Source organism: Amblyomma mixtum, chromosome 3, assembly GCF_055824585.1.
Source record: "Amblyomma mixtum isolate Tamu chromosome 3, ASM5582458v1, whole genome shotgun sequence".
NCBI classification, from domain to species: domain Eukaryota; kingdom Metazoa; phylum Arthropoda; class Arachnida; order Ixodida; family Ixodidae; genus Amblyomma; species Amblyomma mixtum.
In genome coordinates, this window is record NC_143014.1 from 258,615,688 (window position 1) to 258,627,020 (window position 11,333).

Below are 11,333 nucleotides of genomic sequence, written 5' to 3' on the forward strand. Positions count from 1 at the left end.
CTAAGCCGAAGTCATTTTGCATATATTCCTCAATTGTTAATATTTTAATTTTAAACGTTTAAAAAATAGTATCTTCCTATTTTACTTTTATTATAAATTAAAGTTTAGATGTGTTAAGAAAGTGACTGCAAAAGCTGTTTCGAAAGTGAAGTTTCCATCAAAAGTTCCACTGTCATCGCTACCACAACATGGCAGCCCCCATAGTCTTATTTTGGTTTTCATGACCGTTTGCTGCAAATACCGTTTAGAGTGCGTTAAATTGCGAATTCTTGTTGAAGTCACGTATTCAGTAGGTTCTGTAGATAGAATACTTGCGTATAAAAACTTAAATAAGCGCTGTCATTATTCAGTCTTGTTCTCAGAGCGCTGGTATTGTTGTCATTGCTGCATTGAACGGTCCGACTCGCTCTGCTTGATTTGCAAATTGCCCCTGCTGCACTTCCGTTATGCAGCGTTGCATTTCTTTCGTGGGAGGACGTCTGCTGACCCGCCGCGCAACGTACTGTGTGACAAGAGCTGCGTCCGTGAGTGACAGCTCCGGCTGAATTCGGGTCAATTTTGCGGTGGTAGCTTCCAGAAAAAGTGATGCCACAGGTTTTGAAGAAATATTTAATGTCCAGGGAATAAATGGCGACACGAGTAACAGTGCCTCGGAGAAGTGTAATCAGTAAACATGAGATCGAATCATACGTGTTTTGTGGCGCATTACCGCACTATTAGTCGGAGATACTTGTCTGGCTACCAGTTTGATAGCAGCTTAGCATGTGCTTCCTTGCTGTTGGCAAATTTTCATCCACTTTCATGTTGACTTGAATAAGACAATTCCGCTTTATTTAACTTCACGGAATGCATGCTAGACCCCCACCGATCTAAAAGTGGCCAGCACTTCATTTTTTCACAACAGCATAGTTGTGCACTTGCAGACTAACTGGCCTGTGTACCTGCACATTGCCCTTAATGTCTTGCTTGGTTTTGATGAAACAGAACAGGAACGAGAAAGATTATGGGGGGAGGGGGAATGAGAATCCCGGGCACACTGGCATGCTGGAGGGAAAGTAATCGAAACATTTTTTTTTCTTTCTCGTACTATGCTACGGATGGGGTGCTGTGTACGCTTTTGACATATGCTCATATCGCGAGTGGTCCTAAAATTTCGTCCAACAGCTTATGTTTTCTTATGATGCTGACGTCATGGAACTTGACGTTGCACGTGTACTGTAAACTATAGTACCGTTGCTGTCAACAGTGTGACGGAAGATGGCCATAAGAGTGGCCATAGGGGTGTTTTTCTTTGAAGCCCTGGAACAAAATTACGGATGGTTCGCTCGAAGCGTACCTGATATCGTGTGCTTGTGCGTGCGTGCGGCGCGCTTTCCGTCGTTCGGTTGACTCGACGGCACATAGATGAGGCTGTGATTGGGAGCCGAGCATGCAACATTGCCAACTGCTGATACACTACCAATGCGCTTTTTGGATGGACGCAAAAACCAGGGAATGCCTTCTTTTTCTTTTCAGAGTGGACAGACAGAAACCAGGATATTGAAGAAACTGAAAGAAGCCCTTACAGTGAGCACTGCGCTACGCATTACATGCCGCGCGCTCGACTTGAGCCAAGGCTCTCTGTATGAGCGTATGCTCATACCTGCACCACTGTACAGAATTTTAAATTGTGGGGTTTAACTTTCCGAAACGACATATGGGCTATGAGGGACATCGCGTGGACCTGGGGTTCTTCATCGGGCGCTGACATCGCCAACCACACGGGCATTTTAATGCGATAGTATTAAAAGCCTCATGGAGAAAGAAATTCTGGAGGGTCGTAAATGCTGGAGGGAGGCGACGTCACCAGACCGGGTAATTCCCATTGGCTGGAGAGAAGTGACGTCCTCGGACCGTAAGTGATGAGAAGGCATTGCCAGCTTCTAATGCTGTCGCACTGCCAACTCACCGGGTAATTAGGTGGTGTCCCTGTGAATTTCTTTTTTTTTTTGTAATACGCCTCCCGCCGCTAAACGAACCCGCGACCTCGGGATGAGCAGCTGAACACCAAAGCCACCGTGGCGATTCCATAAACCTTTGGATCGGTTCAATGAGAAGTTTTGGTTGCGTGTTCTTTGGAATAATATTTTAGACATCGATCACCGCGCAAAGTTCGCCTACGTGTAGTAAAAAAAAAAATCGCAACTCAGTTTGTTTTCTATGTTTCTGTTTCAACATCCGAATGGTAGTTGCAGCGTCAGTTTATTTAGGTCACGTGAAGCATTAAAAAACTAATATAATAGCTGCTTCGTTGTTTGTATTCACTGGAACTCATACACCGGTCTGCCCTAATAGCCGGGATAACAATAAAAGGGGGAGTGGTTAAAATATTGTTGTTCTTGTATTCCACGCGTGGCTTGAACCAAACTTTTACGTCATAGCCCACTTCACCCTGCTGAAACAAAGAGCGTGAGAGCAAAAATTCGATGATAATTTTTTTACCGGCCGTAGGCGAATGTCACGTGGCGATTTTAGTTTAGTGTTAACTTTTAAGCATCATTGGAAATAAAGAACACAAAAGTAAAACGTGGTGTGTGTGTGTGTGAGAGAGGGAAAGAGGGATCGCCACATGGTGTTCGCCTACGACCGCTGAGTAATCTATGGAACATAATATAGTAAGTTTCAAGTTTATTCAGTAACGCACACAATAATAGTGAATACAGTAAAATCAGTACAGATGAGGTCTCATATAGTACACGAATGTCGGGGGGACCTCCTAGAGCAAAGTGGTGTAAAATCGCAAACAATGGAAGGCAGTGTATCAATTAGCATAAAAATGCAACCTACAAAAAGCAACGGAAGCGATAATATGTGTGAAAGATACGGAACAAAATGTATATACAGTAAAAACTGTGGTACATTATATAGACAAAATAAAAATTTAAACAAGGGTTACTACTGATGAGCGGTTGAACTACACAGCAAATGTATTAAATGCTCTTTAATGCTATGGTGAAATGAGTGGTCAGTAAACGACACTTTACTTTCACGTGGTAAAGCATTCCAACAGTATATGCCGGCAAACATTGTAGTAAATTTTCCATAATTAGTCCTCACTGCAATAAATTGCTGACACATTGTTTGTTGTCGTTCTGGCTCTTGAAGCAGGCTGGCTTAAGCGTTAGTGAACTGAAACGACGTATCAGCGATTATATTGCATTTTTTTCATGCCTCCCGCGATAGGAGATAGACACCTAGTTTTGGTGGTATGTTTTCTTTGCAGTGATGCGTTAGACATTACTATACATGCATCACCACGTGGTATTCGCCTACGACCTCTTGATGATTTGTAATGTAATCTTTCTCTCATGATGTTTCGGTTTTAACCGCCCTGGGACGTCAAACTGGCGTTTAGGCCATGTAAGACATGCATAAATTGCTATATAATTGCTGCTTCTTCATTGCTGTCATTCCAGCTTTTGAGGCAGGCTGTATTTAGCGTCATAGTGAATTAAACCGACGAAGCAGCGATGTGTTTTTTCGTGCCTCGCGTGACCCGAACGCAACTTTGACGTCGCAGCCACCGTTCGACTGTTGAAACCGAAACCGGAACAGCATGAGAGAGAAATTGAGTTATAATTTTTTCGGCGGTCGTAGGCGAATACCACGTGGTAATCCATATATACTAATGCCTTGCACATCATTACAAAGCAGAAAACACCCGGAAATTCGGTGCTGTACTGTTTTAAACCTACCTTTGTCGTCACACCATCGTTCGGTTGTTGAAACCGAAACATCATGAGAGAAGAAATTCAAATATAAACTGTTTAATGGTCGTAGAGGAATGCCACTGGCTGATGCATGTGTACTAACGTCTAAGGCATCATTACCAAGAAGAAAACACGCAAGAAAAGTTTGTTGTCTGTACTCCTTTAAGCGGACATCGCGAATCTTGGCACGATTGAAGCGTGTTCATTACTCAGGCTTGCCGACTGCGTTAAGACACTACGTGAACGCAGGGCATTGGACGAGACTGTTGTGTTCTGCGTCAGTGTGTCGACGCGGCCACCAGAAGGTAGGCAGCCGGCGGCAGAGCCGAGTCCGCCGGCCTGTCAGCGTTCAAAGTATGACGAGGGAGGGGAAGGCGCGAAAACGCTGAAATTCAAATTTTGAGTACGGACAACTCAATTTATAACTGACGCATTCAAAACATTCTTGCTGGAGGATATTCGTGAAGCAGCGTTCTTTAATTCCCTGGCATGCCGCGACTTTATTGAGAGCCCCTGTAATGCACCCTTGCGAGTATGCTCTTCGAAGCTTGGTTCTGCTACGTCAGTGTCCGACTGCGTACGCTTCCATTCGCAAAAAAAAAAAAAAGACATGTTGATTACAAGTAACAGTTTGCTTTCGCTTTTGTCAACACAGACGTGTACCCTTTGTTATAATGCTCATCCATACCCATTCAGGGGCAGTCAGTAACACAAACAACTGCAGAGAATTTAGAATCTGCTCTCAAATCATATTGCAGTGGCTCAGTGGTTAATTAAGGCGCTCGGCTACCGAGCCGGGGTACCCGGGTTCGAATCCGACCGCGGCGGCCGCGTTTCGATGGAGGCGAAACGCAGAAGGCGCCCGTGTGCTGTGCGATGTCAGTGCACGTTAAAGATCCCCAGGCGGTCTAAATTAATCCGGAGACCTCCACTACGGCACCTCTTTCTCTCTTTCTTCTTTCACTCCCATCTTCCTCCCTTCCCTTACGGCGCGGTTCAGGTGTCCTCCGAGATATATGAGACAGATACTGCGCCATTTCCTTTCCTCAAAAACCAACTTACCAGACAGTAGCTCCTAATCTAAACATTGCGGTGCCTGATGAGTAATTCGCCCACACTTACTATAGTCTTGCTTGTAAAGGTAGTTATGGATGTCTTTAATGTGGCGCCTTTTCGCTTCCCTGCGCATCGTCTGTCCCAAGCAGGAATGTGGGTGAGAAGGTGGTAGTTTCCCTGATATACGCTTGTCTCTTCGTGTCCGTACCCTGTGCGCGGAGTATACGGGAGTCTCTAAACGCCTCTTTAGAAAACAGTGTCCTCTACGTTCCCTATACGCAGAGCAGGCGCTGGCCGATTACAGCGTGTTTACTCCCCCGTAATGAACAGAACACGCGATTCTCCGCGCTACCCACACTGCGACACAAGCGCATTCAGTCCGGTATCCGTTCACGTTCTACCATTCCTGCGCGGCGTGACGCAGTCCCGATACTCCGAAATAAAATATGAGCTGCGGGCGTGGTACGGAAGCAAAAAGCGCATGAGCTGCGTCGGGTGTATTCCGTATACGAAGGCACCTGTTGCGGCTGTTTTTTGTCGGTTGAATTGTTTTTGCATGCTGTCATTGAGTTTCGCCGCTTACGCTTGTTGCGTAAGCCTACGAGGTCATTTTTTTTTAATGCTTTTGTGCATTTTCGCGTTCTGACCTACAAGTTTTATTATCCAATGCAGTGATTAACTTCTGTAACCTCCCTCTTTCCGTCACAGCTTTTCTATATTTATGCCTTTGCGTGAAAGTGAAGCATGTAGTTAGCGCTTGTGTAGCATGTTTTCTCTCCTTTCGTCAGCACCTTTTTTTGTCCGCTGTAAACGTCCTCGAGGATTACCCACCAGCCCGAATCCATGCGCTGCTAACATAGCATGGGCAGCCCTTGCCACATGCCTTTCAGCGATTTGTCACCCACTTTGCCGTCTCGGGGCCTGTGTGCCCTGGATAATTAACATTCTAAGATCTATAGGACTAGCCCTGAAACTTTGTTTTATTCGACAAGTGTCTCGCTGTTCCTCTCTTCTCGCAGCCACAAGAGCTTCTGGTCGAGAATGAGAGCCACATGCACAACGTCCCCAAAGGTAGGCGCACTGCCCGCCTGTCTCATCGCGCGCTGTTCCTCTTCGCTCCGTTCTGTTTTTGTTCTTAGTAAGAATCGGCTTTACGGCTTTCCTGGGCATATTGGTGTTCGTCCGGCAGCAGAAGACGCAATTAATGATCCGTTAAATCGAATTGAACAATCTTCCCGCCACTTGATGCAAACTCGTGATGTCTACGCCGAAAGTGACTCCGCGAGCGCCATTTTGAAGTGAATGGCCGTGTAGCCTATGCGCGCCAAAAAAAAAAAAAAAAGAAGAAGCTGGGTCGACGCAGGCACATTACTTGCGAAAGCGGCCGCTGGTGGCAACATCCATATTTAATTTTTTGGCCTTATCTGCCTTATGAAAGCTCGGCCTCTTTTCCATTAGAACGCGGTAACCGGTATGGGTACAGGTCAAGTTCAATTTTTCCTCAGTGTCGCCTTAATAAGCGCAATTACAAAACGCGTTTCTGTTCGCAGCACGTATATGTGCCGCTCGTCTCAGGGTGCATACACCCGAAAATTCCACGAAAAGCGCGCATGCTATGAAAGGTGCGTGTGTATGCACCTCGTCGCACCTCGGTGAAATCAAACGAGTTTCTCGCGCGCCCAATTTGTCTCACTGAACTTTCCGATTTCTTTGAGGAATGCCTACGAGGAACTACAAACAAAGCGATGCCTGGCCCCTGGATCGTCCGTCCACGTAAAGAGACGAGGGATAAAATTAAGCCGCGCCTAAAATGCCGCAAACCACGGGTGTGTTCAGTTTGCAGTTCTTTAAGCGCGAATAATTAAGCGTAAGCACTAAACCGCCTCAAAGCATGTAAAAAATAGATCGCAGTGCAGGCAGTTCAGGGTGGTCTCAGCTCCAGTCTTGTGATATACGCGACACCATGCCTTATAGCCGATAGAAGAGTGCCCCTGGAGATGTGGTCATGTCGATATGGCTTAACATCATTCCAATTAAAGTCCGTGGCGGTTTCCGTGTAACGTAGCAGTAAGCCTGCGGCATCACTTGTGGAGAATGCAGTTTTTATTTAAGTATACAGTTATAGCATGAGGCGGTTTAGCTTCAGCGTGTTTATTTCGCGCTATTCCACTGTTGCTGGGAATCCACGGAATCCTTGCGTTGCCACCACGGTAGAATGCGTACAAGGGACGGCGGCTGGCTGTCATCTGTGGCACTTCGCGTTACAAGCTGCTCAAACCGGGCCCGTTCTCACGAGCGGGGTGCGCCGTGCCTGTATCAACTATGCGTATAGTACAAATGGAAGCAAGCTTGAGCTTATAGTGAACAACTGTATGCTCTCCAAATGTGAGTGGGGAGCGTACTTTTTGTTTGCTCTATAGTTTTCACGCAGACACGCACGGTGTCGTTCGTATTGCGCATACCTGTACACCACAGGTGGTGGAGCCAAGCCTCCAGGTACACTCGAGGAAAATCGAAGCATATTGGGTGTATGCGCGATATTGTGCCGCGGGTGCACGAGAACTTGTCGTACTCAAAGGGTGCCACTATTCAGATGCAACGCAGTAGAAAACGTCGTTGAAACAGAGCGGCGAGTGTGAGGTGATGCTGGTGAACGCTCATTTCACGCCTGTCAAAAGTGCGTCCTTTCTGCCCTCCCTTCCAGGGTCCGAGACGCACTTCCGGGTGACCGTCGTGTCGTCCGCGTTCGAGGGGAAGAACATGGTGCAGGTCAGTGGTTCAGTCGCTGCCCTCAGCGTCAGTCAAACAATTCTGCACTTTACCGGGGCAGGGCACGGGTTTTAGTACCGAGTCGAGTGCTCGGCAACGGCAATAAAAGGGCGTGCCTGGGGGATTCTGGCTCAGAATTTCATGTAGCCGGTTTTCTCACGCCTTAGAGTGCACTAGATGATGTATGTTGTTTTCTGTCTGCAGGTAAAAGGCAGCCGGCGCACGTTCGCCGGAGGCTCTTTAAGTGCACAGAATTATCAGTACACGAACGTTTGTACATTTCGCCTGAATCCATATGCGGCCACCGCGGCTGGGTCCCAACCCGTGGTAGGTTGTCTGTTTCGGAAAGAACGAGAGCTGTGCGATAATATATTTGAAGTAGCATTTTCAGGCGCAATGCACACAGTTGAGTGTATTGTACTGATTTGTACTGCATTTTTTTTACATGACTGCAAAAAAATTACAGTTGATGTTTTGCGTTGCCAAAACCGGACTAATTGGCTTTATTGACGCCCGCATGTGCTGTTTAAGCGATAAAAAAAGATGTATTCACTATTCGTTCAGCGGGTCTTTTTTTTTTCAGCATTTTTTGGCGGAAGGGGGACGGGGGGGGGGGGGGGGGGGGGGGCAGGTATCGCAGAGTTGCACCAGGCCATGCTATCGGCCCGCACAGCACGCGGTGCAGCCTGATCATGCGCAGAAAGCTTTAGGAATAAGCTGCGCCCATTTTTTTTTCTCACCGGCGATTGTGCATGGGCTGCCTTCCACCTGAGCAGGAAGTGGCATACCATATATTGCGCTCCCTGAAGACGTTTGAAGTGTCTTCGTCCGGGGCATCATGGTCTGGTCGCGTTCTGCTTTGGCGCGTCGAGCGGTTTTATTTACTGGCTCGGTCAGTCGCTTCACGCTGACTCGTCGTTTTCTGTCTTCCCCTCGGTGTACTCGTTTAGCAACACGCCATGGTGTACGCCGCGCTGAAGGAGGAGCTCGAAAACCCGGTCCACGCCCTCGCGATTCAGGTGAGTGTGCACTGTTCGTTTCTTTGCATTCGCACCGTGCGGCTTTCTTTCGGACACGTGCAGTGCGTCTTGTGCGATAACAGTGTCGACGCTCGCCGTGCAGACGTTTTCTGCGTCTGCTGACGCCGTTCAACCTCGTGGGTTCTGTGCGTAACCAGCCAGATTGGAGTCCGCACAGTAAAGGCTCGTGGACCGCTGGATAACTTTTTGGGCGTTTATTATTGCTATTTTTTAGTGTACAATATATAAAAGCTCGCTGGTTGAGGAAGTACATTTCGTCTGAGAGCGGGATCGAGCAAGCATCTGTTAGTGAATAGTAAGTATCCGAACCGTAATGATGTCATTGTGTGTGCGTGTGTGTGTTTGTGTCCATAAAGCCGTTTAACCGCAAGGCTGAGCTCATTACTGAGCACTTTTGTGATGTATTGTGTGTATAACTTGACTTAAAATGACCGAGCGACGACCATAAACAACAGGTTCCTCGGCGCAGCCACGAGAACACGAACCGAACACACGAGGTGAACGCTTGAGCACTGGCATTCTCGTACCAGCTGGCTCCCTCTCCTTCCTAATGGGACGACCCTGTGGTGGTAACGTCTGTGATGGCAAGCTCGCGAGAGCGACAGAACCAAAGCGTAAACATCACCGTCCATATTAATTGTTGACGCTAATTAGTGGCAATAATCAGCTAAGTGTCCCTGTAATAGGTGCCCGTACTACAAGACCTCCATTTTAACCCGCCGAACGAACGTTGCTCAGTGGTGCAGAGGCAGCGTGCCCGGCTCCTGACAAAAGGACATGTGGCTCCATTCCGTTTTTCTCGTTTAAGGAAAACGGCTTTTTTTACGTCACTGCGTACTCTCTCGACACGGGACGCATCTTGTATGGGAATAACATAATGCGCGACAAAGGCACGCCCCTCGGTACGCTTCACGCGACTGTCTGCGCTCTACGTGCCGGTGTTTTTCGCGTTGTTGGTTCATGTTCTCAGAGCTGCACAACGTCACCGGTAGCTTTTTCGGTCTTCGCTCCGTAATTTCAGGCCTAGGTTGTCCGTGACTGTACCACTTCTTCCAAAGCAGCCGTCCTTAGCAATGCACTCGCGAGAGTCGCGAGTGCATTGTTTCTAATTTTTTTTTTCCCCCATATGCTTCATTGCGATAAGCTCCTTCCGATGCGCAGATCAGGGCGTCATCGGTGCGTACGTGCGATGTAACCAATGGTTGTAGGAGGTAAAATTAATAATGAGCCGGACGTATAATGTTGTAGGCACTGCGTTCAATGATGCGTGTGCTAAGAAGTTCCGCAGGCTGCGGCGGCGATGCATTGCCCTGACGCTGTGACTGTCTCTCTCCCTCCGTTTTGCTGCCAGACCTCAACGCCGGACAAGTGGCAGTCCAAGACGGAAAAGTCGCCGCCGTGCCTGGGAGGAATGAAAAGAGAGAGGCGAAGCAAGGAATGATGCGACGTTGCGTATATAGAGGCTGTGTGCTTTCTAGATGCATCTGTAGCAGTGCTTGCGTTGAAAAGTAAACACGCGTAGGTGTGGCTGTAATTTCTGTTCTCACCTTCTTTGATGACTTTTAGCAGCGACAAACAGCGCTTACAGACCTCTAACCGTTCGCTGTAAACCTGCGAACCTCGGCCTAGTGGTTGAAGAAAAAAAAATACCAGGTGAAACTGCAGCTATACTTCAAAGCATATTGTTTAAACATTAAATGTCACCTCACTCGCGCGTGCGACTCCGTATACTGCAACTTCTGCGAAGGGATATGCATCACGTCTGTTTCACATCGCGGTGGGAGTTGTTTTAAATGCAGTCGCGAAGGATTTCGCTGGATGTAGAATGCAAGTGATAACAATACGTTAGTTGGCAGGAAAATAAAAATAAAACTACAGTTTGTAACAAAGCCAGTTCCCGAAAAAGCCGCCGTGGTGGCTCAGTGGCTATGGCGCTCGCGGCTGCTGACCCAAAAGACGCGGGTTCGATCCCGGCCGCAGCGGTCGAATTTTCGATGGAGGCGAAATTCTAGAGGCCCGTGTACTGTGCGATGTCAGTGCACGTTAAAGAGCCCCAGTTGGTCGAAATTTCCGGAGCCCTTCACTACGGCGTCCCTCATAGCTTGAGTCGTTATGGGACGTTGAACCCCATAAACCAAACCAAATTCCGGATAACTGAAACGCATTGGTCCTATAAAGATATTTTTTCTTCCGTGATCCCGGCGTCAGTGGTCCGTTCAAGCTGGGGACGCCTTTTGTGTTTACTGCGTCATCCGTTCGACGCCAGTGTCCTTGCCCCTGCCCTGCAGGCTCAACTTGGAAAGGGATGCAAACAATCTCCAGGGCGCCTGTTGCTGAGTGGATGCATACTGGCATCGTATTGGGATATCAGATGCTGCGGGTAAAAGTTATACGTCCACTGGCCGTCCTGAAGCAGAAACAGACTTCGAGTCCGTATTTAATTCAAACAAGTTACACGAAATTAGATATTTTTAGCACCATCGTACGGTGAGTGCTTCAACTACAATTGGGAGTTTTAGAATAGCGGGACCCTATAGGGCATAGGGGAGTAGCGGGGCGCTAGTGCGCATGCGCAGAACAGTAATACCCTTCGGGATATTGTCCTTCGCACGCGCACTGGCACCCCGCTATTCCCCTATCGCCCTAATCGACGAGTCCCCCTGTTCTAAAGCTCCCAAATAACTATGACCGTACGGCAAAGGCAACTATGCAAGCACGG

At 47.8% G+C, this 11,333-nt stretch overlaps 1 protein-coding gene across 2 annotated transcripts in view; it reads left to right on the plus strand.

The window, feature by feature from the left end:
- LOC149354529 (bolA-like protein 1) overlaps positions 1-10,148 on the plus strand; it is a 61,655-nt gene extending 51,507 nt beyond the window's left edge. Inside the window, exons 1-6 of one of the 2 annotated variants that reach the window (XM_089583359.1) lie at positions 159-524; positions 1,516-1,566; positions 5,825-5,876; positions 7,510-7,574; positions 8,525-8,593; positions 9,966-10,148. In XM_089583359.1, coding sequence (XP_089439485.1) covers positions 447-524; positions 1,516-1,566; positions 5,825-5,876; positions 7,510-7,574; positions 8,525-8,593; positions 9,966-10,055 — 405 coding nt within the window. In that variant the 5' untranslated portion in view covers positions 159-446 and the 3' untranslated portion in view covers positions 10,056-10,148. Of the gene's footprint in view, positions 1-158; positions 525-1,515; positions 1,567-5,824; positions 5,877-7,509; positions 7,575-8,524; positions 8,594-9,965 lie in introns of those variants that run through there. The other variant, XM_089583358.1, reaches the window with a different exon arrangement.
- The last annotated feature ends 1,185 nt before the right edge of the window (positions 10,149-11,333 follow it).